The sequence below is a fragment of the Chelonoidis abingdonii genome, chromosome 1 (genome assembly GCF_003597395.2).
Source record: "Chelonoidis abingdonii isolate Lonesome George chromosome 1, CheloAbing_2.0, whole genome shotgun sequence".
Classification (NCBI taxonomy): Eukaryota; Metazoa; Chordata; order Testudines; family Testudinidae; genus Chelonoidis; species Chelonoidis abingdonii.
The window spans coordinates 342,190,978-342,206,743 of record NC_133769.1 but is presented as its reverse complement, the minus strand read 5'-3'; the positions used below and the strand labels follow the sequence as shown (position 1 = coordinate 342,206,743).

The window sequence follows — 15,766 nt, the reverse complement described above, 5'->3', positions numbered from 1 at the left end:
CCTCCAGAAAAGTTTCCAAGCAATCTCTCTGGAGGATTCCTGTTAAATCTCGGTGTGCATTAACACACTGTTCCTCAGAGTCCCCACTGTGTAGCTGCATCAGAGGAAATGTGAAGCAGATGCAAACACAGCTAGTCTTGTAAATTTCTATCCCTCAACTCACTTCTAGCATATAGCAAAGCAAAGGATAGCTCTATCTCATGTAACCGAGCAGCATTAAATCAAAATGAGCACTTACTAGAGCTCCCCTCTCTTGCATCATGTGCACCAGAGACACAGTGATCAGACTAGCTTGACCCCTCTGAGGTCGAGAAGAGGTCCTGGCTTGCCACAGTTTCAGATGACCCTGTTACCTGTCCCATCTTATCCTCCAACTCCACTTCCTCATCCATCACCTCATCCTCAGAGTCAAGTCTGCTGGCCACTGTTTCCAGCCCTCCCAAAGTATTCATGGGGTTTTTGGTGGTGAAGGTGGGGTCGCCACCGAGGATGGCATCCAGCTCCTTACAGAAGTGGCAGGTCTTCAGTGCAGCCCCAGAGCAATGGTTTGACTCCCTTGCCTTCTAGTATGCCTGCTCAGCTCCTTTATCTTCACATGGCACTGATTCATGTCCCGCTCTTAGCCCTTATCCAACATGCCACAAGAAATCTGACCATAGGTATCAAAGTGCCTATGCCTGGAGTGGTGCTGGGACTACACCGCCTCTCTCCCCACAGACCCAGCAGATCCAACAACCGTGGTGTGCTCCAAGCAGGAGAACATTTGACGTGTGAGGCTGCCATGGTCAACTGTGAAAATGCGATGTGAGCTCTCCACGCCGAGTAAACAGGAAGCGGAATTCAAAAATTCCTGGTCCTTTAAAGGGGGCAGGGAAGATGCTTGTGTACGTGGGTGCAGGGCAGCGGAGTTCGAACTGCTGACCAGAGCGATCAGGATGGGCATTGTGGGACACCTTTTGGAGGCCATTTATGATGACATAACCAAGTGCAGTTCTACACTGACACTTTGTCAATCTAACTTTGCTGCAAAAACCTCTATGCCTCTCGTCAATGTGATTTTATTTTGTCGGCAAAGAAGTCAAGTTTTGTCAGTGGGAAGAGCACTGTAGTATGTACACCTCCACCGTTTTGTCAATGAAAGCCAAGTTTAACAGTTCTTAGATGTTCTCCTTCTGGTTTCTCTTGTTCTTGGTCTTCTCCCTCTCCCTGGACTAAATAGACAAACCGCATGGGCAAAGCGAACAAACGGATGAGATGGCCACTGATTCTTACATTCTCTCCTTACATATTCTGCTCATAGGCTTGATTCACAGTTGCTTTGCTTACTTTTGCTAATATTTGCTTGTCAGAACTCTGCAGAGGGCATACCACATCACAACACTATTTCCAATGCACTCAACTTCATACTGAAGCCGGGCACAGCCACTTAGTACCACTCCAAACTATAACTGTGTTTTGGATCATCTCTAGCTTGTTATGGGGGATTTGTGATTTATAACACCAATAAGGGGTGGTAGTGTCTTAGGGATTTGTGTTTACACCAATGAAGGATGCTTTGTTTTGGGAAGAATACTTCTTGTGTTAATCATTTATCAGAAGGCTGCATCAGTGTACTCTAAGATATTCCTTAGCTACCCTGGAGACCCATACCTGAGCAGAAAAGATAGGTTATAACAGGTAGGCTATTTTGAGGAAAAACTTTGGGAGAAATTTACATTCTGTTTTCGGGGTAACAATGGGTGATTGTTTGCTAGTGAATGATAGCCTCCAGCCATATTTGTATTATCATTGTCTGTAAAGCAAAAGTAGCCAAAGTGATCAATAGGTTCAGACAACGTGTCACACAGGTATTTTGAGTCTGGTACATTTTAATTTATCTCATAATGTATTTGGTATCGTGCTTATTTGAATTACTACATTGTCTGCCATACTGCATTTGGCATTGGACTGCTTCGATATATTTAACAAGTTCTTCCATTTGTAATAACCACATAAAAATATCTTCATTGAATAAAAAAAATCCATATGGATATCTTCATGAAATACAGTATGTACATTACGGTCCTTCAGTTTTAAGGAAAGTCAAAATGTGGGCTTAAACAGATTTACAGCATTCATTTAACCTCTGCAATAAAAATATTCACTTCAATAGTACCTTTTTTTTTTTTCCTTGTTATCTATTTACTAAATATTTTCCTCATATTAGGTTTATGCAGTTTCAAGGTTTAACCATGATTTAACATTATATGTTATGGATCCAAATTGTAAATCAGAATGAACATCATCAAGAAGTTTCTAATATTGAAAGGATAATTCTGTTGCAATTGTTATCTAAAGATTCTAGCAGCCAAATTTTCAAAAGAGTTTGCTAATTTTGGGAGACCTGCTCTGGACAAATTAGGTCTGATTTCAGAGGAGCTGAGCACTTTGAGCTCCCACTGGAGTGGGAAGCACTAAAATCTCTGAAAATCAGGCCCAAAGTTTTTTGAGTTGGACATACAAAATCAAAGTCTAATTTTGGCCTAACTATATGAGCTGGGACTTAGAAAGGGCATCAAATTGTCTAACTCCCATTGACTTCCAATGGGAGTCAAAAACTCCTTTAGGTTCGCTGGCCTGAGATAAAGAGATAAGGGCATCTCAGTGTTTGCAGTAATCCCTATCCTCACAATAGGGAATACAGCAGATAAAGAGATCATGGTTTTTAATTATCTAAGACAAGTGATTAAGGTTAAGGGTGGCCACTGTGGGTGCCATAGTTTTCCCCACCCTTAGCCATTGCGGTTTCATGCATAATTATAATGACACTGTTCTGGCACCTCTGAAAAACTCTTTTTCCTTCTCCTCCCTGAGAGAGGCCCTTGAAAGTTTCTAAACCCTGAGTTCATTGAGTCTGAGACCTGCAGTACATAGTTTGTCCCACACTCTCCATTATTAGCTGAGCTGGTAAGGCTAAGAAGTTTCACAGAATCATAGAACTTTTATGGATCAAAGTGGATATACTCTAGGAATGCTGACCTTAATAACAACTTAGATTACACTCCAGAAAAGACAGAACCCCCACCTCCACCATATACTTATAGTTTATCCCCCTTCCAAAATAATAATGATTTGACCAACAAAATTATCTTTCAGCTCACTCAAACAGACACTAAAAACCATAATCTGTAACAAATTTCCTGGGCAATGACTTTTTTTTAAACCTCCTGTATAAAAGGAAGAGATGGAGATGTTTAGATTCGGATACTTTCTACAAAAAAAAAAAAAATGCTCCACAAAGTTTATTCAAAAGCTATTACTGTCAAACTGATTTTCTTTTTACTAGAAACGGGCCCAGATAAAACCCCGTTACTTAAACAAATTATTTAAACTTTGAAGATGTTCATATACAGATGCAAAAGCTTCCAAGAACTCAGAGAGGTTAGCATCTAGAGTTTGGTTTGGTCCTTCCTAGATGGAAATGTCAACCAACAAAATGATCCAGATGCAAACTCCTCTAAAATTTGGGAGTATTCAGAGCTGCTGGTGTGGTTCAAGACATTATAGAAATTGGGGAAGCTCAGAAGCTGGAGACGGATCAGAACTTCTCCAAGGTTCAGGCAGATTTGGATTGGGGGCTTTGCTTCAGATCTCAACAATAGCTTTTCAATAAAACTTTGTGAAAGGTGTTCTTTTCTCAGTGCAGTAACTCCCACTGGAATGCAGCTTCCTGGAAGGATAGCTCAGGATTAGTTTCTTGAAAACATAGTGGGATGAGTGGTAAGGAGGCAGCTCACAGGATGTCATGACAAACATCCACAAGGAAACATGTTCAAAATAACTTACTTCCATGGCTTTGAATTTTATTTGCAAATTGAGTAGAAAGGCTTCCCCCCCATTTGGGAACATTTTCTTTTGACAAATAAATGGATTTTGATTGGGGTGGTTTTGGACCAGGCCTTATATGCCTTCTTCTCTTCCATTTCATTCAATTATACTCATGTATATTTAGGAAAGGAATATAGAAAAGCTATAGAAAATATAAGAGGTTAAGATATGAGGAATTTAGATTTACAGAGCCAACAGGTTTAATCATTAATACGTGGTCTACTGAAGCCTTAGCTGATACATTTGGAAAGAAGGAAATTGCACATTGAGTTATCTAAGATTATTTTTTCTCTGGAAGGGGGTAAAATAAATAAATATCTTTTCTCAAATGACATTTTTTGTCAATCACAGATGTAAGGGGTTAGCCAACTGCAGTTTTTCATTAAAGAACTGGAATAATTTCATTTCTTGATCTGTTCTAAAAATGTGAACTTAGTTTGAAAAATTAAGGGAGGATAAATATGGCTTGAAGTGGATTGTTGAATTTTTGGTTCGTTATTTAAATGTTTAGGTTAGCTCCTCCTTTCTTCAGCTCTGGACTCAATCAAAAGTTTCTCCCCAAGTTTTCTAATGAGTTCTGCCAGGTCTTCTGTGTTCTGAGATTTTTCCTCAAGAAGTTCATAACGAAGACTTGAGATATCCTGTTTAATTTCCTTCAGTTCACCTAGGAGAGATCAGATTAAAAATTATGAAGCAAAAGAAAAAGAGAGTGTAACCAAGGTTATAATAATAACTGTAACTTAGTGCCAGACCATCCTGTGCATGGATTTCCTCTGCCCAACCGGAAAGGTAGGTGTCTAATATTGCTGCCTCCAAGGCCCTGTGCCTCTTCCTGAGTCTTTAGAGGGGGCTCTCTTTGGGGTCAGGATCCACATGAGGAGACATGACTGGGAGTAAGGGTGTCTGGGATGAGAAGTAAGGGAGTTGTAGGGGGCACACCATAACCCCCAAAAGAGAGTCTGCTCCATGTATATGAACCCTGCCCTCCATGTAGAGGAATCACTCTTCAGTGAAGGCTCTGAAGGTAGCAGTGGCCAAGGAGCATGGTGGATTGGTGCTAGGAATGCCAGAGCCAGCTGCCAGGGAGCAGTCTCAGGGATCACAGAGGCATCTGAAGCCCATTTCCTTCCACACATTCCCTTGATTCTGCTCAATTTGTGGGCAGCAGCAAACCCACAGAATGATTGAGGGCACCTCCACGAGGAAAGCCTATGAAGTTTTTCTATCTCCAGAGGCAATTCCTTGGGAAGGATTGTACGACTGCTGGAAAGGGTGGCCCAGTCTTCAGATTTTAATTCAATTTGGAATAAATATTTTTTCTTAAAGGAGACACATCAAATAAAGCACACAACTGTTGATGTAACATGCCTGATTTAATGCTACTGAAACAAATCCAATAAAGGCATGTTCGTGAATAATCTACCAGTGTCATCTTATCAGAAAACAGGCTTGTTTAAGAGCAGTTTCGAACCAGGCTGGCAAATAAGAAAATGAACACCATTTATTATAAGATAAGTGTTTTCTGCTTAAAGACTGACAAGCCTGGTTCAGAACTAAAATAATACAGTGGAATTCTATTAATATTTCAGTAGTTCAGAAACTGTGGGTAACAAGCCTACAAGGGTCGCAATGTAGGTCCCCAAAAGACACAGTGATAACCAGCCTTTTCCGCCTCTCCTCTGGGATTCACCTGAACTGGTGACAAATTAATATTTACTTCCATGGTTTTGATCATTAGCAAACAGGCACAGGCACTCGAAGAGCTAGAATACTGCTGAACATCTGCACTTCACTATGGCTGTGGCTACATGAGAGAGCTTACAGTGGCGCAGTTGAACCAGTGCAGCTGTGCTGCTGTAAGCTCTCTCGTGTAGCCTCTCTAAGCTGACGGGAGAGAGCTGTCCTCTCAGCTTACTTGTTCCAGCCCCTGAGAGTGGCAGTAGCTATGTCAGCAGGAGAAGCTCACCTGCCAACATAATGCTGTCCACACCGGCACGCAAGTCGACATAAGTTATGTCGCTCGGGGGGCTGCGGAGGGCTTATTCACACCCCTGAGTGCTATAACTTATGTTGATTTAAAATGTAGTGTAGCCATAGCCTTAATCAGCATCACCTGCTGAACCACAGGGAAAGCACTTCAGTACAGAGGCACAGCTCTACTTTAACTTTCCAGCTGCCTGTCTGGAAGGCAGAAGATAGAGTCAGAAAGAAACGGAAACAGAGCAGGGTTTATTGAGCAAATAAGCCAGATATGCAATTGGCCAGAGTACCAGGCATGCAGGGGCAACATTCCACAAAGAAAGGCAGAGCCAGTGTATATCTATGGCAAAGTATGAGAAAGGGATGGCAGCTCTTCTGTGTGGTGGTCTGCAGAACACACTTGCTAGTATATGTAGAGAGCTGGCTGGATATATTAAATCACATTAAAAGAAGCTAAACTCTGTTAAACACTTTCCCAGTATTATTTTTTCACGTAAGAGATTGCTGTCATTGCCACAAGTGTACACATGACCCACACCATGAAGAATGCAAGGGGAAATGGCCCCGTGACAATCTCTGAATTAAAATAATGGTGCTCCATGAGAATTTTTAAAAATTCCTAGATATGGGGAATGTGTAACTACTAGTAGAAGTGGCAACACACTTGACATGTTATAGCCATCATTGTTTCCACTGTGGGCAATGGCACTCTTACTGAAGCAATATCAGGGCTTATAGAAACTATCCTCAAACCATGCATCACATAGTGGGCCAATTTCCTCCATGATACTACCGACACCCTCCTGAAACTCCACAGCATTAATCACCTCCGCCAGAACACCATCTTTGCTACCATGGATGTCACCTCCCTATACACCAATATCCCTCACAGTGAAGGCATCACTGCCTGCCTCAAATACCTACAAGATAATGAACAATGCTCAGAAATCCAGCCAAACCCATCATCAAACTCATCCATTTCATCATCACTGATGACAACTTTACATTTAACAACAAATATTTTTAAAAACTGTGCTAGGTACTAGGATGGTGCCCCAATACACCAGCTTCTTCATGGACCACCTTGATGGAGAATTTCTGGAAAATATGCACCACAAAACCAATGATATACCTGAGATAAATTGATAATATTTTCATCTTCTGGACAGATAACCTAAACTCCCTTATAGATTTCCACCACAACTTCACTACCCATCCATTGAATACTTTTGAACACTCCCATGCCAGCATCAACATACTAGACGTCACAATCAGATTCAACAACGGAACACTACAAATGACTATGCACAAAAAACCCATGGTGCAAAACACTTACCCCCAGATCCAGCAACCACTATAGACACATCAAGAAATCTGTTATCTATGGTCAGACATTCAGATACCACAGAATTTGCTCAGAAGAGAAAGTCTGGGTTAACACTTAATCACATACTACCTTCACTAAATAAGGACACTCCACAAGAGAAACAGATCATGTAATGGAACTGGCCACCCAAATAACCCAGAACAACCTGCTTTAATACAACTCCCCCCAAAACACTGACAACACACCCCAAGTTGTCACCCCGACTTGTCATCGCACACTAGATCCAAATGGGGCATCATAATACAATTACAACCCATATTTTATTGAGACCCAGCCTTGAAAGAAATCTTTCATGAACCCCCTCTTCTGGCCTTCAAACAACCCCTCAACTTTGCCAAGCTCATCATCAGAAGCAAACTCCCCACACACCAGGACACACAACTTGAAATGGCACCAGATCCTGCCACAACAAAAGATGCCAAACCTGCAGACATATAACCACTGCTATGATGACCAATAATGCCCACAACACAACTTTCAAGATCCATGGGCCCAACACATACCCATCACAACATGTCATTTAGCTCATTCAGTGCATCAAATGCCCCCCAAAACAACTATGTGAGTAAAAAAAACAATCACTATGCTCTCAAATGAACTAACACAGAAAAAAATGATAAAAGACAAAAATACTCTGTCACCCATGGTTGAACACTGTTCACAAAACAATCACTCAATAGCTGACTTCTCAATCCTCATCTCAAAGGAAACTTACACAACACTTTCAAAAGACAAGCCTGGAAACTTAAATTCATAACTCTGTTGGATATCAAAATCCATGGATGTAACAGAGAATCTAGTTTTATAGCTCATTACAAGAATTTGTAACTCATCCTCCTGCCTTCTAACCTTCAATTGTCCACTTCTTTTTAAGTAGTCTCCTACAACATATGTGAACCCCTTATACTTAATCTGTCTCACCTTGTAGTAAGCTTACAGATTCTGGTTACCTTTTCTAGACATGAGAGAGAGCTCTGAGAAGCTCACAAGCATGTCCCTTTTACCAACAGAAGTTGGTCCAATAAAAGATATTACCATGTCTATGTTATAGCCAGGAAGCCAATCTCTGGCATGGGAAGCAGAGATCCAAGAAACATATCTTTTTCTTAACTTCAGTCTCTAACATTAACATTATACTTTTTTATTAGGTAATAATTTACTGTTAGTTCTAATATATTTTTGTTTTGCCATATATCCAAGGACTTTGAGATGTGATTGTCCCAAAAAGTTTGGGAAATACTCTTCCAACAAGTTAACAATCTTTTTTGAGTTGCTTCTTTTGATTCATGATTAACTTTGAAACTGTGATCAATATGCTACACTCACCTTCATTGACTTCATCACTCTCCTTGTCTGTCTGAGCTTTCAGTACATATCTTTTAATGAGACGCTTCATTATCTTCTAGGGTGAGGAAAGAGAAAAGAGTTAGAATTTTCAAAGCTGGATTTGCTTGCATTGACTCTGAAATTCTAAGGCATGTGCTCAGTCAACATTTTGCTGCTATATATCTAGTGTTGCATTTAACTCCTCCAGTCCGTGGCATTTGCCAGGATTAAAGGCCTATTATGTATAAAAGAAACATGACAGTCTCTGCTTTCATCTAGACTGTTGATCTGAAAATTAATTTTCCAGTGTATGTATATATGCAAGATGACAAAAGTGGACATATCTTACTAATTATTAAATTTTATTTGCAATTAAAAAATGATGCGGCAAAACCAGACTCTATGGGTTTGATTTACACCAGCTGAGGACCTGACCCTTAATCAGTGCTAATTATTAAAAGCAGCAAAGAGTCCTATGGCACCTTATAGACTAACAGACGTATTGGAGCATGAGCTTTCATGGGTGAATACCCACTTCATTGGATGCATGTAGTGGAAATTTCCAGGGGCAGGTATATATATGCAAGCAAGAGGCATGCTAGAGGTAACGAGGTTAGTTCAATCAGGGAAATGAGGCCTGCTTTACAGCTGAGGTGTGGTAGAAACCAAGAGAGGAGAAACGCTTTTGTAGTGGCAAGCCATTCACAGTGCTTTGTTTAATCCTGAGCTGATGGTGTCAAATTTGCAGATGAACTGAAGCTCAGCAGTTTCTCTTTGAAGTCTGGTCCTGAAGTTTTTTTGCTGCAGGATGGCCACCTTAAGATCTGCTATTGTGTGGCCAGGGAGGTTGAAGTGTTCTCCTACAGGTTTTTGTATATTGCCATTCCTAATATCTGATTTGTGTCCATTTATCCTTTTCCGTAAAGACTGTGCAGTTTGGCTGATGTACATAGCAGAGAGGCATTGCTGGCATATGATGGCGTGTATTACATTGGTGGACGTGCAGGTGAATTAACCGGTGATGGTGTGGCTGATCTGGTTAGGTCCTGTGATGGTGTCGGTGGTGTAGATATGTGGGCATAGTTGACACCAATAAATCTATTGTTTGAGTATAATTTTACATTACACTAAATTATTTATGCTTCTAAACTCAAGACTGAGAAAATTCCCTGAAGCACTGGGTTCTAACATTTAACATGGTGTAACTGTTCCCCATGCTAATCCAGTATGACTTTTGTCTACCTCTACTAGCTAGACCATGTATACTGGTTTATGAATCTGCTGTTGCCTCAACACACCTGGTGTTTTAGCTCAGGAAGTAGAGACTTATGTTCTAAATCCAGAAGCCCGGATTCAATCCCCACAGACAGGGGCAGCTCTAGGCATTTTGCCGCCCCAAGCATGGCAGGCAGGCTGCCTTCGGTGGCTTGCCTGCAGAGCGTCCGCTGGTCCCCCCGTGGCTTGCCGCCCCAAGCACATGCTTGGTGTGCTGGTGCCTGAAGCCACCCCTGCCCACAGATGATTGGATCAGTGGCATCATTACATAATCACTTTTTCAGTGTAAATGACACTATGATATATTTTAATATTCCAAAAAAATTACAAATACAAAGCCACGCAGCCTAATGGAGTAACTTCTTCATCATAATAGCTATCAGCCCATCATAACTTGATTGACCATGCCAAAAGCCAAGACATTCTGGGCTAGATTGTATCATTAGATACAATATACAGTCGGGGTGGTGCCACACTGCTCCAAGGAGAGCAGCAGCAGGCTTCCTGTCTCGGAGATGAAAGAGATCCTGAGTAGTCAATCTTCATACTTGCTACTAGACCCTTTTGTGGGACGTAGCTATGCCTAGGCTACGTCTACATCACATACCACTGGCGTCATCGTGTAGTGGAATGTGCAGCTACGTGCTACAGTGAAAAGTAAGCTGTGCCCACTCCGAGTGGACTGGTGTTTAGCTATGTAGAGTTACACATGTCAGTGAAAGGCTCTGGCAGGGGGAAGGCAGCTGAGAAAGGCTGAGCCTTTCCTCTCTGCTGGAGCCTTTCCCCACCTCATGGAAAGGTACCATAGCAGCGACATGCCCAATCCTTTCCCTGCTGCCTCTCCACTGCCAGCCCCTTTCTCCATTGCTGGAGCATTTCTCCGCCACAGGAAAAGACTCTCTCAGCAGAAAGCAGCGGGACACTACACTTCTAAAACAGCAGTATAGACAGAGCGGCACAGCTTGCATGAGTAGAGAGCATACTTGCATATACACCCACACCTTTCAGAAATGTCTTTACTCAGCTAAGGCAGGCCTCACCAGCTACACTGCTATTTATACCTGTGTTAGGGGGGCTATGCAGGTATGTACTCAAAATGTTGCCAAAAGAAGTGTGCAGTGTAGCCAGATCTCTGCTCCCCTGGCCAGCCAGTTCTGTATGTCCCTTTCCCACCCCTTTGTGGCACTATATGAAGGAAGTTGTCTCTGTGCTTCTCCACGTGCAGGAGCTGCAGTGATTTATGGAGCTTATGTGATTTCTGAAGCTTCTGGCTAAGACTCCTTACCTGCTCCCTCCCCACTGTGCTCTCTCAAAGGCAGAGTGGGGCCCCATGAGAAGCAAAGAATACATACAATGTACTATAATAATACGGAACTGCAGAAACCAAGCTTACCATGATTTGTAATTCTTGAGGGATAAGAAAGAGGAAATATAATACAGAAAGGTAATTTGCATTAGCTTTTGAACTGGAATTTTTTCTGAAAAGAAGAGTTGCTTCTGATTTGCACTGCGTAACTGAGATGTCAGTGGCAAAGAGTTCTGTGGCACCATATAGAGACGCATTGGAGCACGAGGTTTCGTGGGTGAATACCCACTTCATCAGATGCATGTAGTGGCTGCCACATACATCTGATGAAGTGGGTATTCACCCACGAAAGTTCATGCTCCAATACGTTTGTTAGTCTATAAGGTGCCATAGAACTCTTCACCGCTTTTACAGATCCAGTCTAACACAGCTACCCCTCTGATACTTGAGATGTCAGTCTTTCCCTTTGACTAAAAGTGTTCTTCATTTTAACCTTTTACAATATTCTACTCAGAAATTTAGCATTAGGAAGCATTCTACCATAATCACACAGCTAATGCTTTGAATACTTTGGATTCACACTATAACTAATATCATAATTTGTCTTCAAATCTTTAATCTGATGAGACTTACTCCTTTTCCAATGCAAGTTGTATTAAACTGCCTTTTACCTGGTACTGTCGTGGAGGATTACTTAAACTATCTAAATGGAGATCATCTGCACTTCTTATACTTGATTGCTTACTTTGTCCAAGCTGAAATAAAAACATTTGATCAGTATCAGCAATAAATGTAAGGATTATTTGGTTATACTTTCTTATGTACAAGCATTCTGCAGCAGAACATTAACTTTTAGACTTAATGGTAGGGATAAGGGTTAAATTTCAGGAGTGAAATCCTGGCTCTACTGATGACAATGACAACCCTCCCGCTATGTTCAATGGAGACAGCATTTCACCACACCAGTTCACTTTAACTCTTCCATTCCCCACTTCAGGAAAATGACTCTATTTAGAAAAGCACTTAAGTGCATGCTTCAACTGAATGTAAAAACAACGAGGAATCCAGTGGCACCTTAAAGACTAACAGATTTATTTGGGCATAAGCTTTCCTGGGTAAAAAACCCCTCTTCTGGCTTTACTTTCACATGAAAAGAAGGGAGTTACCCTGAAAGTAGAGACTCAGTGTTGACAAGGCCAGTTCAGTCAGGGTGGATGTGGTCCACTTCCAATAATTGATAAGGAGGTATCAATACCAAAAGAGGGAAAATTGCTTTTGTAGTGAGCCAGCCACTCCCATTCCCTATTCAAGTCCACATTCATGGTGTTAAGTTTGCAAATGAATTGTAGCTCTGCAGTTTCTCCTTGAAGTCTGTTTTTGAAGTTTTTTTTGTTGAAGAATGGCTACTTTTAAATCTGTTACTGAGTGTCCAGGGAGATTGAAGTGTTCTCCTACTGGCTGTTGTATGTTACCATTCCTGATGTTTGATTTGGAGTTAGGTGCCTATTTCTGCTTGGGAACCACAGCTTGGAACCTCTCTCCTTACACACCTGGTTAACTCTACACAAAATCCCTGGGAAAAGGTGGGAGAGGAGAAGGAGGACCTCCCTTTAACCCAGTGGTTAGGGTATTCACCCACTATATGGGACACCCCACTTTAAGTCCCCACTGTGTCTTAACCACTGGACTCTCTTGATCTCTCTTCTTGAAGCTGTTCCACTTTGTATTAAAGTAATTAAAATTAATTCAGTCCATGAAAGAGTGAGAATGATTAGGGCACTCAACTGGAAGGTAAGGAAACCCTGTTCAAATCCTGTCTGCTCATCAAATGGGGGAGGAGGGAAATTGAACTAGGGCTTCCCCATTCCAGGTGAGTACACTAACCACTGGGCTAAAGGTTATAAAGGAGCCTGGCTGTTTTGTATGGAGTTAAGCATTCTCAGTGCACACCTGCCAGATTGGGCACCACAGACAAGGTAGGCAGGGCAACAGTTACATTTACCTGGTTCAACGATCACGCTTGAGCTTAGGTGTAAGATAGGCACCCAGAGCCATGCCCAACAGCAGAAACATAAGTGGCTATGGGACTTTTACAGCAGAAATTTAGGCACCAAGTGAGTTTAACGGCCTACAGGGCTAGACAGCAGATAAGCAAGGGTCTGGTGGACCGTAGTAGCACCTAAAATCTGGAGTTTAGGCACCAAAGTCCCTTAGTGGATATGGTCAAAGTGTTTTTCTGAACCAAGGTCCCAATGAGTAGGTAACAAACCAAACGAGCAAAGCCCCTCAAAAGACACCCAATCTCAACAAAAAGGAACACCAAGGAGAATTGAGAATAGATTTTCTTAAGCTCTGGGAAACTGTACACCCTCATTCAGGTTAGGTATGTAATAGAGTTCAAGAGCCTGATTCTCCTCTTAAATACCAGTTTTATATTTGTGGAACTGCACTGATGTCAGGCCTTATATGCCACTAGCTTCTGCTTTGCAGCCACTTTGTACAGGTGTGAAGGTTACACCAGGTGTAAGAGAGTGAAAAATTTGGTTCTCTTGGGTTACACTGGGAACATGTTCCTCCCCTCACTTTCACCAATGTCTTAGGCCAGGTCTACACTGCGACTTTAAATCGGTTTAATGGCCGATATACCGATTTAACGCTGTATCCGTTCACACGACGTCGTCATTAATATCGAGTTAACGTCTCTTAAAATCGATTTCGGAACTCTCCTAAACGAAGGAGTAAAGCGCAAATCGATAGTGATAACTCGATAGGGTTCGTGTGGAACGGAAATGACGTTATTGGCCTTCCCCGGTGCGGCAATCCCAGAGTGCTGCATGTGACCGCTCACTGGACCAGCAATCTGAACTCCGATGCATGAGGGCAGGTAAAACAGGAAAAGCCCCCGCGAACTTTTGATTACATTCCCTGCTGTCGCAGGAAGCTCTGGAGCTCTGATCAGACGGCTGGCGATGCAGTCTCAAAATCCAAAAAGAGCTCCAGCATGGAACCGTACAGGAGATACAGGTCTGAATCGCTGTATGGGGAGACACATATGTTGTTTCCAGCTCCGTTAACAAAACCACGAAATGCCACAGCGTTTGAATTAAAAAACTGCAAGGAAAAATGACACGCCGCTGCGTGACAAGCGTAACGGAAGCCAGAGATTCAAATGGAACGCTCATGAAGGGAGGGAAGGGGGTACTGAAGGTGACTCAGCTTACCCACAGTCCACAGCAGTCTCGAAAATTATTTCCATCTTGGCTGAGCTCCAAAGTCTGTAGGATTCAAACACAGTGTCGCCGTGGTCTAGGAACAGCTCCCTCAGTTCTTTCCCCCCCAACAAACGGTGAAAAAAAGGGACAAGAAATCATTCTTGACTACTTTCTATCACACTCACCAGCTACTGTGTCACTGAAATGCTGCTGGTAGATACGGACGCATACAGCACTGAAGAACATACCGGCCCTCTCCATCCTCCCTCTCTCTCTGTAGTAGAGATGGTGCGCAGACTGCTACCATCTAGAGAAACCGCCTAAATTGTCCAACATGAGGAGCAACATTGCTAGCAGTAGATAGGACAGAACGGCTAATAACCAGCTAATCTTGAACTGGGGCTGAAAATTTTTGCAATCACATTCTGGGATGGACTGCGCTTGCAATGTGTCAATTCCTCCCTTATGGTGTCTAAATATGAGTCCATCCTGCCTGGACTATATAGCTCAGGACGCTGCCTCCAACTCCTCCCCTCGAAACCTCATATGTATTCTCACTACTGAGTCTCTCTGTTTCTTATTCTTGTATTCCTTACAACTTCATGACACAAATGGGGGAGGGGCACTGCCACGCGTTAGCCCAGGAAAGTTGAGGGAGGAGGAAAGCAATGGGTGCGCTTCTTGCAGGGGCAACCCTGTGAAATACTGAACCGAAGCAACCTGTGCTTCTCTGGATACACTGGATCTCTATTACAGCTTGCCTATTATTCTAGCAGGACAGTGCCACATGACGCGCTCTGGTCCGCAATCCGAACTCGATGCGGAGTGCCGGTAAACAGAGGAAATCCCAAGAGCTTTACATGTGACATTTCCTGCTTTCACGTGTCGAGGCTCGAGGATTCACCACGGTGGCGATGCAGTTCCAATAGCAAAAGTACTCTGCATTGAACCTACCGGGAGAAACTAGTTCTGATCGCTAATGGTGAACAAATCAGTTTGATCAGAGCTCCGTTAAAGAACAGGAAATGCCAAAGCGTTGAAAAATAAACTACGGATACGACAAAGCGGTGCGTGACAACGTAACGGGAACCAGTAACTCAAACGGAATGGTGCATGGAGGGAGGGAGGGGTAATGGGAACTAACAGCTACCAGTCTCGCACACTGTCTCTGAAAACTATTTGCATTTTTGGACTGCCGCGCCCAATTGTCTGCAGCGTAAATAACACGGTGTCTTGCGTGTGCACTCGAACAGCTTCGTTACATTTTTTCCGCCCTCCAGAGCGGTAAACAAAGTGAAATAAATAATTCCCTTGAGTAACTGTAAATGTCACCTCTACTGTGTACTGATGCTGCTACGGCAGAAACGCGATTGCTGGCTGCGGTGAAGAAAGCAGTATACGCTCCACTGCCCT

At 42.5% G+C, this 15,766-nt stretch overlaps 1 protein-coding gene across 4 annotated transcripts in view; it reads right to left on the bottom strand.

Moving 5' to 3' along the window:
- Positions 1-2,605: 2,605 nt before the first annotated feature.
- Positions 2,606-15,766, bottom strand: part of TRPC6 (transient receptor potential cation channel subfamily C member 6) — a 77,088-nt gene continuing 63,927 nt past the window's right edge. For 3 of the 4 annotated variants that reach the window (XM_075061720.1, XM_075061717.1, XM_075061719.1), the window contains 3 exons: positions 11,813-11,896; positions 8,561-8,636; positions 2,606-4,531 (listed from right to left, as the gene is read on the bottom strand). In XM_075061720.1, coding sequence (XP_074917821.1) covers positions 4,380-4,531; positions 8,561-8,636; positions 11,813-11,896 — 312 coding nt within the window. In that variant the 3' untranslated portion in view covers positions 2,606-4,379. The remainder of the gene's footprint in view (positions 4,532-8,560; positions 8,637-11,812; positions 11,897-15,766) is intronic. The other variant, XM_075061716.1, reaches the window with a different exon arrangement.